We start from the raw sequence: 18345 nt of genomic DNA, 5'->3' as shown, positions 1-18345 counted from the left end.
CCACTCGATCTGCTGGACTGGTGTCATCGATTTTCTTTCTTCTCCCCGACAGTAATCCACGCCTGCTTCTGTGCCTTTGTCTTTCCCCCGGGAGACTGCTGACGCTGAGGAGGGAAGCTTGGACTGGTGCGAGGGAACCAGCTGAATAGCGCGTGTGTTCTAACGGCTCTGGAGGTCAGATTTAAAGCGTTTAACAAGCCTGAAAGACGATGTGAAGTATGCCGTAGAATGAAAAATGGCTTCGTGGGTTTTCATGTGCCGACGTTCGAAAAGCCCTTCACCAGTTCAGCTCAATCAATATGGGCGTAGAGTAGGTGAGCGAGTGCGCTTCGGCTCTTGGAATGTTAATCGCACCGGCGGTGACTCAAGAAAGAGTTTATCTGTTAATCGAAACCGCAGCAATGACTGTACTGGAGATGATCGGCATGCAAAATGCGAAACAAATTTGCAAGCTTTTCGCCCTGAACAAAGATGCGTTCGTGAGAGCTACACTATCACGCAATGCGGGCGAAACTTTTGCTGCGAACTGAGAAATGGCGTCGACTGATTTTTCTTTACTCCCGTGCCAGTTTTCTTTACGTATACCGGGATAACATAAGTTTCGTTCATCAGTACTTTTTGCCGTAACCAACGAACGGTTAGAGATGACACACAAACGACCAAAGCGAAGACAAGAGGCTAAGCGCCTCGAGCGGCGTCAACTGCTTTAGTCGGTTAGCAACCGCCGTCTTGATGGTGGGGTGCCGCCTTAGTCGCGGTTGCAACCAAACCGGTGCGAAGTGCGAAATTGAGGCCGATTTTCGATCATGTTTTGGCACACTGCTGAGTTAATTAACGTGATGAAAGGTTATAGTTTTATAGAGGCGTAGAACGATCTGTGTCGTGCCTTATGAAATTAGCATTAACGCTGGCTTTGCAGCAGTTTTCCGGGACGCCTCTGCGGACGCCGGGGCCTCGAAGTTTGTTTTAAAACTTCCATTCATAACTGTCTAACAGATAATGCGCCGAAGCTACACCTGGGCTCTGAAGAGCGCCGTAGTGGGGGCTACGGATTAATTTTGGCCGCCTGGAGGCGATCTCCGTACACGGACGCTTTAGTTTCTCGCCGCCATCAGAAAAACGGCTGCCACGGCCGAGATCGAACTCGCGTCCTAGCTTGGGCCCAGTACCAAACCTTCAATTGAGTTTACGTTGGAGCAAATGAGAATGAAATGGAATATTCATTTTAGTGAGGCTTTTTTTTTTTAATTATACATATTCAGTGCGCTTTCTTTCATCGCAAATGTTCAGGGACAATAGTTTGCTCTTCCTCGTTTCGAGTTCGTTCTACTCCCCTCATCCCCGGCTCTTTGCACAAACTCCTGCTGTCGCTCATGTAAATGTGATTTCTTTTCGCTTGCCGGGATCGCTTAAATAATTTCGATTGCGTTAGGGAAGGTCGAACGAAATCGATAATAATGCAGTTTTCCCTGCCAAAGGTTTCGCACATTATCCAACAGGCTACCGCGCTCTCACTTTCATTTCCCCTTAAAGGGGCCCTGAAAGGCATTTTGAGCACACTAAATGAACTAGCGCAACCGTTAGATTGGGTCGTCAACGTCCTCTGTGCCAAGTATTACTCTTTTACGCGCAGCGGAAAGCTCACACTTTTGTTGCAAAGTTTGTCGTTTTTTTTTCACCCTTCCCTTCGTGTTTTTGGACGCCGCCATCTTCACATGTCTACATCATCGATTCCCATATGTTCGTCATGAGCTAGACATCCTGCTATTGGGCGGCTTTTTCACGCACTTCCGGCAAAGAGATGAGTCGTCTGCTCAGCGTCGGCTCGCCGGCTGATCTGCCAGCGGAGTGCCGGAGTGCTTGGGCATTTTACGACAAACGAAACAAGTGTAAAACAAACGCTTAACCGTTTGTATTGAATGCAACACGGCCATAACACGACATGGATATTCTGTTACCCGAGTACGTTCCATAAAGAAAGCGTTGAAGCCCCGTCTCGCTTCTTCCGTGCAATCACAGAGAACACCCTGAGCCGAATGCCCGGGTTTGACGCATACATTTTATTCAACTTCAAAACAATCCAGAGATGTGTTTCTAACGAACACAACGTCACAACATGCGTTGCAAGTCTGAACCACGATTGACAGAGGATGGGTTGCCTTCTGCCCGTCGTAAATTCGGTACTCACCTCGCGCGCGCTTTGCGGGGACGAACAGCAAGTCACTTAACTCTGGCGCACAAGCCGATGGCTTTTAGCCACGCAAACTGCACATACCCCATGCGAGGTTGAGTCGTACGTCGCTCGAGAAAGATAATCCAGACCATGGGAAGCACTATCCACCCGCAGAAGCACAACGTCGCATTTCATCGCGAAACAAAGGCGTCCACAACACACACACCATCGCCTCCTGTAATGCCAAACGCATCTCGCACTTCCAAATGGGAGTGAGTAGTATGCCTGCAAAGCCCATACGCCGCGAGGTGGGGCCCCAAGCTGAACCGGGATCACGCAACCGTAACTGACTTCTAGAGCGGTTTGTGCCTTGTTGCCAGGGCAACCGATGTTTGATATTGTCAAAGAAATGGTGCTCGCTCCAGCGCTAGAAAGCTCAGAGCCGCGGCGAAGCATGTTTTGCCAACGTTGCCACTCTCCACCACGCGTCGCCCCAAGCTGAACTGGTCACATGATTGAAGCGTTTTGTGCACGGGTTCTGTGTCGGTTTAATATGACTTTTTCACATGCCGCCGGCAGGAATTACCACCGCCGCAAAATAAGACCCGGCACCAGTGGGGGCCACATCTGATACGGCGCTTTTTGGATAAACAGTGCGCGGTGCATCAAGGGAACGAGCGCACGACCCTCCCCGTGCGGCTGCGAGTTCGCCGCCGATAAAAAGTCATGTGCCGCCAGCAACGCACACCGCGAAAGGGCAAGGCCAGGCCGCCGCATACATGCGGCCAGGTTTTTCGTTCGCTTTTCCAGCCTGGAGCTGCTGGAGCGGAGTGCGGAATTCATGGTGTCAACAAAGCTTGCCCGTAGCAGACGACAGTCTGAGCCAATCTAAAAACGTTGGTCTGAGCTGCGCAACAGCGGAAGTACGTCACCGCTGCGGAGCGCAGCATCATGGGAGGCAAGGCTGGCGCGCCGTCAACAGCGGAGAGTAGTCGAAAGGAGGAGGAAACGCGGAGCGACGATAATGCGCGGTTTTTGATTTACGATTTCTCAGCTAATACTAATCACTTTAACAAAATTCTTGCGGGAGGAGATTGCAAATACATTGCTTTATTTGGGTACATGTACATCCATGCATCGGCGGAAGGTATTTCAGGACCCCTTTAATCACCCTCGAGACAGTGTGGTTCACCTAAGTGTCGTCGCAAAAACAAATACAGCGAAAGTTTCTAAGAGTTCCCTCGAAAATTCGGCTGCAGCATGGCACACACATTTATTATTATGCATACAACCGTGTCAGCGGCTAATGGTTATGGAGGGCGGAAGCGTCGAGCGCGAGGGACTTTCCGTCGTTTCCCGGTGGGAAGGAACTTACATTGATTAATGCTGTCCTTTATAATTATGCGAACGCGTTTAACACGCCTTAAGCCAAGTCATTCTAGCCTTGCGAACTCATAATTCCTCTTAACAGTTTTGTTTTAGTTTGTTTTCAAGGTGAAAACCCTAAGTGCCTCATTGTGCGAAAAAGCGGCGTTGTCCTATAAAGAAAATGGCTGCTGCTGCAGAGAGTTAAAACGTGCTCACAAATGTGCACTTATTGTTTTGTTTTCTTTCTTAACAATGCAGTTCATGCAAGTCGTTACGATTTCAGTTCTGATGCTTGTAAAGCCGGATTCAGACTGCTGCCGCAACGGTCGTAATAACTTTAAAGAATGACATCATTTCACGTCTCAGCCAACCGAACTGCGTGGCACGCCGTTTTTTTACGTCCATAGGTCACGATGTGGCGCTTGCGTCGGTAGTCTGAACATAGCCTAATTCGTGAGAGAAAAAAAGGTACGGCATGGTAATGTACGTTACTTCTTTCAGCGGTATCGGGTTACCTTGACTCGGAGGTTTACAGCCGTACGGGTTCGTTTTGTCTTATGGTAACCAGCAACGTATTTAACTACTACTTTTTTGTTCGGCAACGCCGACAACACTGGCTTTCTGTATACTACAACTAAATACTAATTTCGTTTACCGCTGGCGTGTAGAGCATTTCAAGCGTACTTCTTCCCAGCGCTCTTTTCACGCATCGAAACTTCTCGAACGGGCATCAGCGACCGGAATGACACAACAACGCTGTCGTAATTACTCTTGACTCCTCGCGTCGCGCTTCGCACCCACACGGTTGGGGCGGTCGTGCATGCGTAACTAAATCCATTAAATAGCGCAACGCAGTCACTGACTTTGCTGCAGCAGTGCGGATCCATTCTACTCCAATTTGTATGCCTGCGAGATTCTCCGCATTTCCTCCTTGTACAGGAAATTCCCAGTGGCAGAGATTGACGCTAATTGAGTCTCTTCGGGGCTCAGTCACGGCAGCGGAGCGCGTGATGTAACTTTGTCTAAACTGTATTCTGTTCGTCCCCGATACTTACCACGCACTGGACAGTGCGTGATGCTTTATGCGCAATTACATCGCAGATTGGTTATTTGGTGCAACACGGATTTTAATTTTTAGGCAGTCGGGACGCAACGTCGCTCAACGCTTTTCCTAACTCCTCGCTTGTTTTTTGACAGTGGACTGGTAAAACCTTTAGATACGCGCAAACGAACAGGGGAATTTGCAGCAGTACTTTTTCTCCCGCGTGAGCAAGAAGGGTCACGGCGGAAATGAGCTTTCCGCGCTCCGTACTGTAAGAAGAAAGTTTGTTCCGAACAAATTATATATAGTATGCACCAACGTTAGGACTAGGCTATGAAGCGGGCCGTCGTGGGGAACTGTGGATTAATTCTGGCAACTTTGGGGTTTTTTAGCGCTCGCAACAATGCCATTCTCGTGCACAGGAAGCTTTTTATGTACGCCGCGTTCGTCACAAATGCAGCCTTGCACCACCGATATCTCATGCATAGTTAGATAGCCCCACAACCCCATAGCCAGTGCGCGGCTGCGGAGGGGGATTCCGTTCCGACCGCGATAAATCACCACTGAAACTGTTCGCGCCGTCTTCTCTTGCATAGCACCTCAGAATTGCAGCGCAACACTTGCACGATTGATCCTTAGTGCCAATGCAGGTATTGTGCAGGTTGTTGGGGTGCTAGGCAGTATCCTGAGCAGTGATCGCGGGATAGCCACAAGAAGATAAATGTGTAGGGAGGACGAAAAAAATCCCGGGCCATCTCCACTAACGTGAAATCTACAGAGTGGCGAAGCATGCAGTGTATAAGTGTATTCTTGGCGCCTTGGTGTTTTTGCCAACGGAGATGAAACCGCTGGGGGGTAGGGGTATACAGCTTGGCTGTAAAAGTACCGTGCCTTTGAGCGCGAGGCGTAAACGAGTGTTGCGGTATTTTTTTTTTTTTAGTACGCGTTACGAAGCGCTCCAGCACGAGGCGTAAACGAGTGTGCCGTTGTTTTAGTACCGTGACTACATGAGACGACAGTTACGACGACGACATGAGACGCCGACAGCTCGAGCTCCTAAGGAACTTCGCCCCTAACAAGTAAAAAGAAAGCGGCCGAACTTGCAGTTACTCAGAGGATGAGGTTCGGGAGTTTAGGCTTGCACTTCAAGTTCAAGTTCAAATTCGAACTTAAATCGAAATATACACGGATGAGGTTTGGGTGACGTACAGAATGACAACCCAACAGTGACGATCAGAGAATCGGCAGTAGCTGCCGGCGGAAAAGAACCTAGAAGGAAAACTAGTAAACGATGATGGAAAAAGAAGGACCTCGTTAAGAAGCGCAATGGAAAGGACCAATGGTATTAGCGGAATTGTCGAAATTGGTTAACAAAAGCAAGATTCGTGCATACATCACAAATGTTGACGAAACACTGGGGATTGGAAGAATAAGAAGCTTGCTGTTGGCAAAAATAGGATGCACGCACTCAAACACGGAAGTAGTAGCGTAAGGAAGAACATGGACGAGATAGTAAAAGTAGAAGAGATTCATACTCTGCGAATTGGTGCTCTCGCCACACTGGACCTGGGAACAACCGTGGCAGTAATAACTCGTAGGGGAGGTTCCGACAAGAACTATAGGGGAAAAGGCGCCGAATGGAATGAATGGAGGAGGCAGTGCTCGTGACTATGAAATAACTGTGGAAATGCTTAAGAATGAAGGAGATGTTTTGCTAAGAAAACTTATGACTACAAGTTTGTCATCAGAACGCCTCATATTGAATGTAACACTAGCCTGGAGAAATGCCAACTAATTCAAGTGCTGAAGGAAGAGGATGTCAAGAGCTTAAGACTTGCAGGCCCACTTTCTGGTTATGCAGTTGTTTTCTTAGTAAAGTCACAACTAACCTAATAACTGAGACCATAGATTTCCAACAACCAAGAGAACAGGCTGGATTTAGGCGAAGTTAATGTACCCTGCGTCGGTCTCGCGGTGAGCCAGCAGCGGAACAGCTCATCCGTTGCACTCTTGATGCGCGCTCACGTGGTCTCAAAGCCAACCAGCGCATACCGGTGGGAGAAAACCTCTCTGATAAAAAATGTATTCTGGCGGTGACGCAAGTTTACTTAATGAACCCAAACCAAACATGTAAATATGATTCTGTTGCCGTTATTTTACTAAACAAAACTGGTGCTGCGTGCTATTTCGCCACTGCAGCGCAAAAATAGGCACTTGGCAAGTCTTGCAGAAAGCTGCGTGACGTGCTCAAGTGCGTACCCGAGTAGTCATCCGGCATGGCGAACTGCGGGAACGGAAAAGAATTTGTCGCAATCTTAATTCGTACGCAAATTATAGTACAAACGCGCTCGCTTCCTGGTTAGCGGAATTCCTACACTGTCTTGCGGGCTAGTGTGCACGGTTGGCTAATAACCACGCGCAGAGGCTATACTTACCGGTCTGGGTAGGGGACGGCTACAAACAGATACATTAGCATTCCCATCTACGGAGTCCAAAGCTGCAACATTACCTCGCGTAATCAACTTGCTCTGTTTGCGTCATTGAACAAAGAAAAATCGCAAAGAGCTCGTAAAAATGTTAGTGAAAAGGGAGAAGTCGGGAACACGTAAAAACAAACCCATAACAACGAAGTTTACTGCTTAGTTGCGGCAAGTGGACTTGCCTTCATCAGAGTAGAGTGAAGTGTACACACACACATGTACGGCAGTCTTTCGGACACGTCGACCGGCGCAACTGTTGCAATGAACGCCGACTTAGAGAAGTGCGCTGGCTGATTACAGACCAGACATTAGGACAGTTACAGCTGCTGCACTGAGAATATATGCTTACTCCGCTGAGAGCACCTCCACATGGATCCAATTTCAGGGCTTGGTCCGCCTAAGCACTCGGCGTATTCTTTCTGAGTGTTCAATAGGGATGGGTGGTATTTACTTTGTATTTTCTTGTTGGTGGTGAGGGGGGGGCGAGGGGGGAGAGTTCTTTTTTGTTGCGTACAGGTTCTCTCGTCAACTATTCGCACAGGACACGCCGTTGAATGTTTCTTGTTTCTCTTCCCAGCCAACGCTGACGAAAGGAACCAACAGTCGAAGTTAGTCTTCATTACCTACATTCTTTTTCTGCTAGGGGCACAAAGGGAAGAGCAGAAGGGCTCCTTTTCGCGAGCGTCTGGTTTCGTTAGGACGGTCTGCATGGAGTCAAAAAATACTGTGCCAACTAGTTGATTGATTTGAGCATTTGGCAAGACGTCTTGCGTCAGAATACTTGCTCGGACCGATTGACTTATGCGGCTGTTACTCCGGAGCCAACCTGAAATGTCGTAAACCAACCGTAAACGAATTAGGCAGCGTGAGTTCACGTGTGGCACCGTTTTTTTTTTTTTTTCCTTTTTCTTCCATTCGTCTCCGCGTAGCGAGCCGGAGGTCGTTCCAATGCCGTCCTGAGTTCTTCGCCCGCGGCGTTGTCGTTTCAGGGCGATCAAAGAGTAAGAAAAGTCTAGACGTTGGTTTTTATTTTTTATTCTTTATTCTCACTTCCCGCGGGCTGGTCATCATCGTGTCTGGTCTCCATTAAACTTCCGGGGGCCGTCCCCTCCCCCTCACCACAGCTGAGTCGTGAGAAACTCTCACGGGAAGATAGCGAGCAGAAGTTTCGCGTAAACAGGCTTTGTCTTCTGGCGCGATTCGCAGTTCTTCTGCGTGTGCTCCCGCGAGCACGCTCCGTATAGCGCACGGGATCGCAACGCTTTCGCAATTCGGCCGTGTATCGTTGCCGACGGGAAAAAGGAAAGGGCAAGCGACATCGCTTGGATCCTATGGTGTTTTGCGTGATGCTCATTCGCACCTCGAACACCTTCCTGTGTGCAACGGCGAGAAATGGTTATGGTGCCTAAGCACGGGCACTTGGTGATGCGCGCTTTGTATGTTCGCGAATCGAGTGTGTTATGCCCTGAAGCACGTGAGAAAAGTGATGCGTTCGAATTCCGCCAACAGGTTCTCTTTGGTCGCCCCTGTGGGAAGAAACGGGTCGTCTGGCGGCGGCAGCTCCGCACGCTCACGTACAATTTGCGTGCCCCTTTGCACTGCTGGGCGGCCACTCACTGCACCTCAGGAGTGTCGCATTTTTTCCCACCAGAGTCCCGGTGCCTTGGGGAAAGAGGGTAATTTTTATCTTTAATACAAAAGGGTACCATGTTGCGCCAGTTGGTGGTGAGATACAAAGGAAAGAGCAGCGCGTTTTGACAAAGCACGGACAGAAACACACACCACAAGCTCTGACTGTCACCTGATCACTTTATTACAAGTTGTGGAAAATAAATAGCACACGTAATGCGAAGAACAACAAGCGTGTACAGAAGAGAGGAGAAAATTGCCTAACCTGTGAAACCATTATGACATCACGGAGTTTATCGCCACATCCGCTTTTCCCTGGCCGCAAAGAATGCGATTTACTTTTTCGTGATAGCTATTAAAGGCACGCTGACACAGTTATCACCAGCTCTTGCAATCCTTGCAGATTCAACATTATTCCGTCGCGGTATGGTTTTTGCTCTTAAAGATTGCTGTTGTTTTTTTCAAACTCGGGAATGCGAGCAGCACACAGCATGCAGTCACGTACGTGGCCTTGTGACAGCCCACGGACATTAGATTCATGCTCTTTTAACCGTTCATTTAAGCATCGGCCTGTATGGCCTATACATTCCTTGCCACAGGCAAAAGGAATCCGGTACCCAACGCCATTTTCACATTCAGCGAACTTTTTTCTTATGCTTTGTAATTCACTTGGCTTTTTCTCTGTGAACAGGGTTGCTTATTTTGCTTAGCTGGAATAATTTGTTTGGTGCCGAAAAATACGACGTTGACATCTGCACGCCGACCAATCTTCGTAAGATTGTGGGAGAGCTATTGGAAGAACGGGATTACCGCTATCTTTTTCCTCGGTTGAGTTGTGCCTGCAAGCTCGTTGTGGCTGTTCGTGATGCGTCTTTTTATTTTACAAACCTGGCCTTCAGCATCTGAAACAACCAGCGGCCGGTGGTACCCAGCGTTGCTGATCCGGTCAAGTTGCGAATGAAAACTTTCCTGGGTCATGTGTTCACTTGATTTCGTGAGAGCATTTGTCAGGCATGAGTGCCCTACGCTTCTTTTTACAAGTTTTTAATGGGCTGAATTATATGGTAACAAAGGCTTTTTTGCACGAGGCTCATACAGCCAGCCCTTGTGATCATTGTGAACATGAATGCGCGAGTCTAAAAAGCGATTGCTATTATTCTCCGGTTCTTCATGGGTTAAGGTCAAGGGCTTAAAACAATAATTGAAAGTCGCTAAAATAGGTTCAATGTATGCATGGCTTTATCCAGTACATTCAGAAATAATTAAAAAATCATTAACAAATCTAAAAATCTTAAGAATACTTGAGCCTTCTAAAAGATCTACCAGAATCTTGTCTCTAGCTCCAAGAAATAAATCGCTCAGAATCGGGGCGTGAGCCAATGTATACTCCTTGTTTTTGCAGGAAGGTATCAGCGTCGAACGTAACCTATGTCTACTTAATTTAAGGTATACTTGAAGCAGTTCGAGAAACCCTGCTACAGTAATGCCCACTTCATTTTGAAACGCAATGACGCCGCGTCTGTCAATAGCATCCTCAACTGCTGATAAAATCCCTCTCTGTGGCAATGTACAAAACAAATTTTTTATGTCAACAGAGATGGCTTTTAAACAAGTATTCTCAAGACTGCGCAAAAATTCAAGCACTACTTCGTCAGAACATTTTATATGAAAGGGATCCTGGCGGTATAACCGGTTCAGTTTTTCACGCAGGAACAATGCTAAAGACCTCTGCCAAGTACCTTTTTCAGAAATATATATATATATATATATATATATATATATATATATATATATATATATATATATATATATATATATATATATATATATATATATATATAGTCGTGAAGTGGAGTCCTTAGTTGCTGCAGGAATACGCACAAAGTAGAAGTACGCTCTTCGGAGACTTTATTTCCAACGTTTCGACCTGAGACAGGTCTTCCTCAGGAATGAAAGCTTTGCGCATGTAAACTCACTGCTCGTGGCGGCGTGTGCTTTGTAGTTTTTCCCTCCCGGAGACACCGGATGTTTTTGGGCCTTTCGCCACCCGTGAACTCGTCGCATTTTCTGTTATCCCCACAACCCGCGTTCATGCAGTGTGTTCCTCCTTACCTCTTTCTTGCCTCCTCCTTGCCACCTTGTTCCTCCCTCTTCCTTTCGCCTTTTTTTTTGAAGGCTTTTTTTCGCCTGCCTTTGGCAGAATAAGCTCTGTATGCTGTTTGTGGTCGCTTGTGTGTTCGTTTCCCATATGGCTTGTGTTTCGGGGCGCCGCCCCCACTCTGAGTCCGTACGATTTTACCCAAAGCTTTCATTCCTGAGGAAGACCTGTCTCAGGGCGAAACGTTGGAAATAAAGTCTCCGAAGAGCGTACTTCTACTTTGTGTTTATATATATATATATATATATATATATATATATATATATATATATATATATATATATATATATATATATATATATATTGTAAGGGAGATGAATGGTACAGGCGCTAGTGAGCAAAACACGATAGTGCGCCAGACTCCGCAGCCGCGAAAGCAGCATCGACAGTGGCAACAAGACAAAAAACCACCGACGACGAAGACGACAGGCGCGCGTCTGTGAACCGGCTCAATCTTGGATAACGGTCATTAAAGGCCTTTCGTCAGCTACCTCGCGTTGAGCAATACATCCCCTTAGAATTGGTGGAGGTTGCTGTGGTCCTGACCTCTCTATACACTGGAACTCCGCTCCCGGACGCTCCCCAGCGCCATGGCTCCTCCTCGCGAGACTGAGCCCCCGGCTGCACCTACTACGACGACCATCATCTGTTCCGGTTCTATTCGTCAGCGGGATCCCCCATTCTTCAATGGCACAGACGAGCAGGACGTGGAAGACTGGCTCGTCACGTACGACAGAGTAAGCGCCCACAACAACTGGGGTGACAACGTGAAGCGGAACAACGTGGAATTTTACCTCACCGGTACGGCCGAGCTTTGGTATGGCAACCACGGAAAGCGATACCCCACGTGGTCGGAATTCAAATCGAGGTTTTCGGAACACTTCGGTCGCCCTTCAGTGCGGAAGCTTCACGCAGAGCAGCGCTTGCGAGAACGAGCGCAGCAGCCCGGTGAGAGCTTCCTCAGTTACATCGAGGAAGTTGTGGATTTGTGCAGGAGGGTGAGCGCCACGATGAGCGACGAGGACACAATTAAGCACATCCTCAAAGGCATTTCAGATGACGCTTTTCAAATGCTGCTGGCGAAGAATCCCCAAACGGTCACCGACGTCATCAACCTGTGCCAGAGCTATGACGAGCTCAGGAGACAGCGAGCTCTTACACGGCGATCTGTTGGCCAGGATGTGTCGAGTTTATCTGCTGGTAGCGACAACACTCTGTCTCCGCGCATTCAGCAGTTCATCCGGGAAGAAGTTGCCCGTCAGCTTTCCCTAGTTCCCTTCACACCGACGTCTGATGCCACCCTTGCCCCTTCGTTGAGAAGTGCTATCCAGCAGCAGGTGGCCGATACCATTCCATGCTCCCGCCAACACGCACCTGTGACCGCTTCGCTCATCGGTGCCGGCATCGCGCAACCCACACCACCTGCTGTTACGCCCACGTACGTGACCCCGGTGCAAACACTACCTGTTGCCGGACCTCTAACCTACGCCGACGCCATCTCCAGGCCCTTTGCCGAAGCCGTCACAAGTCAGCCAATCTTCCCGGTCATGCCGCAACAGCCCACTGAGCTCACAGGAAGACCAATGTATCCCAGCTATCTGCCGATGCCGCCTGTGTTGCAGAGGCCGCCACGCGTACGGCTTGACCCGTCATCTTCGACCACCGCTTGGCGCACGCCGGACAATCGCCCAATCTGCTTTGTTTGCTTAACTCCCGGACACGTGGCGCGTTACTGCCGCCGCGGGGGGATGCCTGCACGGCAGCCTTCTTGGAACGTGCCGTATGTCTCGCCGCAGTCGATGCCTCGTGCTCCGACCAGTTTTACCGAGACGACTCCGCCCGCCAACTCGCCGGACACCACCAACCGTCACCCATCCCCGCGACGCCGTTCACTTTCGCCGATGCATCGGCGCCCCTTGCCTCCTGAAGCGGAAAACTAGGCGCCGCAGTTCCGGAGGCAAGAGCTGCGTCATCGTCGAACTGTTCAAGACCTACCTTCTCACCCAATAACGTCGTCGACATTATAATAGACGGAGTCGCCACTCATGCGCTTGTCGACACTGGAGCCGCCGTTTCAGTTATCCGCCTAGAGCTTTGCCGCCGCCTCAAAAAGGTTATGACGCCGCATTTTGGACCACCCTTACGTACTGCTGCAGCACGTTCGGTCGAACCAGTCGGTACGTGTACTGCCCGGGTGTTCATCCAAGACGTTCTGTACATTGTTCAGTTCATTGCCCTTTCTTCATGCTCACAGGACGTCATCCTGGGATGGGATTTCCTCTCCCGGCACAACGCTATCATTGACTGCGCCCGAGCCGAAGTTGAGTTGTTTTCGCCGCTTGATATACCATCAGAAATTTCTCCACCTCTTTCTGTGAAAGTTTCTGTCGCCGACGACACCACTATCCCTTCATGCTCCACCGTCCCTGTGCCCTTGATCTGCCATCTTCCTTCCGACGTCAATGCAATTTTCATGCCGTCGCAATTGTTCTGCCAACGCCGATGTCTGTTGCTTCCTTTCGCCTTGCTCAGTATCCGCGATGGCCAAACCACCCTGTTCGTTTCTAATCCTGGAGCTAGTCCTCGCTCTTTGCTCCGCGGCGAGTGCCTTGGACGCGCCGAGTCAGTGGAGTCCGCCGTTGTCATCGCCGCTTTGGACGACCTGCCGCACGTTGAGGTGACCGGACTCTGCCCACCTCCTGCCACTGCATCTCGGGTACCCCCGGAAGTTTTCGATCGTGCCATCGACGCCGACCTTACGCCGCCCCAACGAGACCAACTGATGAAACTACTGTGTCAATTTCATTCGTCCTTTGACTGTGCGCAGACGTCGCTTGGTCGCTCCACGACGGTCAGCCACCCTATCGACACCGGCTCCCACGCGCCTTTACGCCAGCGACCTTACCGCGTTGCCCCTTCCGAAAGGAGCATAATTGACGAACAAGTGGGTGACATGCTCCAGCGCGGTATCATTCGACAATCGAACAGCCCCTGGGCGTCGCCGGTAGTACTCGTGCGGAAAAAGGACGGCTCCATCCGTTTTTGTGTCGACTACCGTCGCCTAAACAAAATAACTCGCAAGGATGTTTACCCGCTACCACGCATCGACGACGCCCTAGATTGCCTTCAAGGAGCAGAATATTTCTCGTCCCTTGACCTGCGCTCCGGATACTGGCAAGTCCCGATGGCAGATGCGGATCGTCCGAAAACAGCCTTTGTTACTCCAGACGGTTTATATGAATTTAACGTCATGCCGTTCGGCCTGTGCAACGCGCCCGCCACATTCGAACGGATGATGGACAATATTCTTCGCGGCCTCAAATGGAAAACATGCTTGTGTTACCTGGATGATGTCGTAGTGTTCTCACCCGACTTTCCCACGCATCTACGGCGGCTCGAGCAAGTTTTAGCTTGTATGAAGGACGCAGGCCTCCAACTAAACCTAAAGAAGTGCCGATTTGCTGCTCGCCAGCTGACGATCCTTGGCCACGTCGTTTCCAGAGATGGCGTTCTTCCTGATCCGGACAAGCTTCGTGCCGTGGCTGAATTCCCGAAGCCGACCACCATCAAAGAGCTTCGTAGCTTCATCGGGCTATGCTCGTATTTCCGCCGCTTTGTGCGTAACTTCGCCTCCATCATCGCGCCATTGACACAACTTCTTGGCAACAAGACGGGTCTTTTGGCATGGTCATCTGCTTGCGACAAGGCCTTTACAACCCTACGTCGCCTCCTCACGTCCCCGCCAATTCTTCGTCATTTCGACCCGTCGGCCCCAACTGAAGTCCACACCGATGCGAGTGGAGTTGGTCTGGGTGCTGTTCTGGCTCAAAGGAAAACCGGGTTTCACGAATACGTGGTCGCCTACGCGAGCCGCACACTCACACCTGCGGAGTCGAATTACTCTGTCACTGAGCGGGAATGCTTGGCAATTGTGTGGGCCCTCTCGAAGTTTCGTCCTTATCTGTATGGCCGACCTTTCGACGTGGTCACCGACCATCATGCGCTTTGTTGGTTGTCGTCCCTGAGAGACCCTTCTGGCCGACTGGCACGTTGGGCACTCCGCCTTCAGGACTTTGACATCCGCGTGGTGTATCGCTCTGGCCGCAAGCACCACGACGCTGACGCCCTCTCCCGGTGTCCGATGTTGCCTGACGAGACGACTAATTCCCCCTCTGAGTGCTTTGTATCGCTCCTTGACGTGAGTTCCATGCCATCCGAACAGCGAAAAGATCCGTGGGTCATGTCGCTTTGCAACTACCTTTCGAACCCGTCCAACTCGTCGGTACCTCGAGCAATTCGGCGCCAAGCGTCCCACTTCGCTATTCGTGATGGCTTGCTCTACAGGCGGAACTACCACCCTAATGGGCGCAAATGGCTGCTCGTCATTCCCCGCCATCTGCGCTCTGAAGTGTGCGACCAGTTTCACAGTGAGCCTCAGTGTGCTCACGCCGGCGTGCTAAAGACCTACGAATGCCTTAGACTGCGATATTACTGGCGTGGTATGTATGGCTTCGTTCGTCGTTATGTTCGCTCTTGCACGGACTGTCAACGGCGCAAGCCACCACCCCCTCGTGCGTCTGGCCCGATGCAGCCTTTGGCGTGCCCGATTCGACCTTTTGACCGGGTAGGAATCGATCTCTACGGACCCCTTCCCTGTACTGCGGCTGGCAATAGGTGGGTCATCGTAGCCGTCGACCACCTGACACGGTTCGCCGAAACCGCTGCGCTGCGTGCCGGTACTGCCGACGCCGTTGCAACATTTCTGCTCAACCGTATCATCCTACGTCACGGCGCTCCTCGTGAACTTCTCAGTGACAGGGGGCGTGTCTTTCTTTCTGACGTCATTGAAGCGCTCCTAAAGGCCTGCCGCATCGTCCACCGCACCACTACTGCATATCACCCGCAGACAAACGGCTTAACGGAACGTTTTAACCGCACCTTGGGGGACATGCTGGCAATGTATGTATCATCCGACCATTCCAACTGGGATATGATTCTCCCATTTGTCACCTACGCCTACAACACTGCCAAGCAAGCCACCACGGGTTTCTCTCCCTTCTTCCTTGTGTATGGACGCGAGCCGTCGTGCCTGCTTGACACGATCCTCCCCTACAGTCCCGACGTGTCTGAAGCCTTGTCAATCTCTGACGTCACCCGACGTGCGGAGGAGTGTCGCCAACTGGCTCGCTCGTTCACGTCGGACGAGCAAGGGCGCCAAAAGTTCCGCCATGATGCGTCGACGCCTACCCCAGAATTTCGTCCGGGTGATCTCGTTTGGCTCTGGATTCCGGCCACGACTCCTGGGCTGTCGAGCAAGCTCATTTCAAAGTATCACGGACCGTATCGTGTACTCGAACGGACGTCGCCTGTTAATTATGTGGTCGAGCCTCTGACTCCTTCCTCTGACAATCGCTGCCGTGGCCGAGAGACCGTTCACGTCGCACGCCTGAAGTGATACTTCGAACCCGCCATGGTCTCGTGCCCCTAAGTCGCCAGGATGGCTCCTATTCGTCCCGGGGAAATTGTAAGGGAGATGAATGGTACAGGCGCTAGTGAGCAAAACACGATAGTGCGCCAGACTCCGCAGCCGCGAAAGCAGCATCGACAGTGGCAACAAGACAAAAAACCACCGACGACGAAGACGACAGGCGCGCGTCTGTGAACCGGCTCAATCTTGGATAACGGTCATTAAAGGCCTTTCGTCAGCTACCTCGCGTTGAGCAATACATCCCCTTAGAATATATATATATATATATATATATATATATATATATATATATATATATATATATATATATATATACATGTATATATATATATCGTCCTTACGTTTAATTTCTATTGATATGCACCATCTGTAGTTTTGTTCCTGTGTTGGCGCTTTTTTTTGTTTTCAGTGTAATCACTTTAATTTCCTGTTTTACAAAGCAACCTAACTTCCTTTTTTTATTTTATTCATTCGTGCCACATGATGTCGTGTTTCCCTCTACCTTTGGTTTCTCCCTCTTCGCGGAATTAGTACTGTTGGAAACAGGCTGGTAATCGGCTTTCCAAACACTGTACAGAATCACGCGAAATAACTATAACTATTGTAACATAGTTGCGTATGTTGGAAAGGCCGCTGCTGCAGCATGCCGGTTTTCGTCGTTTTGTATCTTCCTTGCCCTGGCGACTCGCAAGGTTAAAAAAACAAACTCGATTACCTCGCTTGTGGAGAAAAGTAACACTGTGTTAAACTGCACGTAATCACTAACTTTATTGTTAGGTGCTTAACGAGTCGTAACAGCTTTGAGCTTTTAACTTTAAGAGAACGACAAGCGAGTATACATAGGATTGGCCTGTCGCAGATCTAGTTCGGTTTAAAATACAATGCAAATGTCCATGGTTTACAGCCGAATTGCGTATAGGTATGATAAAGCACAGCTTATGGGAGTGTTTATCTAACTAAAGGAATGCGCGTTCTAGAGGGTACGCACTTTGGCAAGTCAAGGTGCCATACTTATCACTTAGTGGCTTTCTTAATAACTGTAGTCTGCTGTAGTTTCCGTAACGCAAGAGGACACTCTTACCTTTTGTCCAAAAAAAGATACCTAGCAAGAGCTACAGCGTTTTGGCATCGCTTGTTAAGTAAGCGGAATCATCTTTGGGCAGCAGCGTCTGGCTTACCCGTCTCCCCGAGTTCGTTCCGCTTAGCGTATCGGTGTTTCGGGCAATGGGATCATCAGGAGGCGTCCACAATTTTGCGCAAGAACTGCTCCCGTCTGGCGCTCGTTGCGTCTTCCTTCGGCGTCCTTTGTCTCCCCTTCGTACTGCTACGGACGGGGCTGGCAACGTGTGCCATCTCTGGAGAAATCGATTCCACAATGACGGTGGTTCGGCTAACGCAATCATTTTGACATTAGCCGATCGGCGCGCGCTCATACGAAGCCCCCGCGAAGGTTCACTCACGCGTGACGTTCGTCGGAAGCACAGAAATCACTCCTTTTTGCTTGTCTTGGTGGGCAAGGAACGATCCTCTCCGCGTACGAACATGCGTCGTATCTCCTGATCCTGTTCGACAGCAGAGTACGGGACCCTGTGGTAGCTCGGAGCTTACACACGCACAGTATTTCGCAAGAAGAGGTGGGAAAAAAAATTTCCGTGCCGATGCGAACATTAGGGAGGAATTAACGAATATCGGGGTCGCTGAGACGATCCAGGTACGATGATGTCTGGTTGAGCCGCACGGTATCAGCAGAGGCTCAGCGGTGTTTGTGCTTCGCCCGAATCATTTCTTCGAATGCTGCTTTCTCTCCGCAGATCGGACAGGAAGGTTATGGGCCGCAGAAGAAGCATACGTGCGCCCCGCGGCCGGTTGCCGAGCGTGCTTCGGGCCAGTGATAGCGCTTTCTCTGACGCGTCTGACAACGCGAAAAGCGTGCGCTTCCATCCGCCGAGAGCGGTGCTTTTTGCGAGGCCCCGGGCGCTTTCTCCTAGACCCAGGCATGGTGCACGC

The 18345-nt window shown here is 50.0% G+C and overlaps 2 protein-coding genes across 4 annotated transcripts in view; both read left to right on the top strand.

Annotated features, from left to right (window-relative positions):
• LOC144139959 (rap guanine nucleotide exchange factor 2-like) overlaps window positions 1-18345 on the top strand; it is a 583152-nt gene that overhangs the window by 93150 nt on the left and 471657 nt on the right. The window lies entirely within an intron of this gene.
• LOC144174431 (uncharacterized) lies at window positions 11287-12777 on the top strand. Its single transcript, XM_077703147.1, has 2 exons — window positions 11287-12377; window positions 12647-12777. The coding sequence occupies exons 1-2, from the start codon at window positions 11441-11443 to the stop codon at window positions 12775-12777; spliced, it is 1068 nt and encodes a 355-aa protein (XP_077559273.1). The 5' UTR covers window positions 11287-11440.

This window comes from Haemaphysalis longicornis, unplaced genomic scaffold (assembly GCF_048455015.1).
Source record: "Haemaphysalis longicornis isolate Haplotype H1 unplaced genomic scaffold, Haemaphysalis longicornis Haplotype H1 scaffold_1, whole genome shotgun sequence".
Taxonomy (NCBI): Eukaryota; Metazoa; Arthropoda; class Arachnida; order Ixodida; family Ixodidae; genus Haemaphysalis; species Haemaphysalis longicornis.
Note: the sequence above shows the minus strand (reverse complement) of the source record. Positions and strands in the feature narration are given on the sequence as shown.

Coding starts and splice junctions, on each gene's coding strand:
- LOC144174431 (XM_077703147.1), top strand. CDS start 11,441: ATGGCTCCTCCTCGCGAGACTGAGCCCCCGGCTGCACCTACTACGACG. Junction 12,378..12,646: donor CTTTGCCGAAGCCGTCACAA/GTCAGCCAATCT, acceptor GTCTCGCCGCAG/TCGATGCCTCGTGCTCCGAC.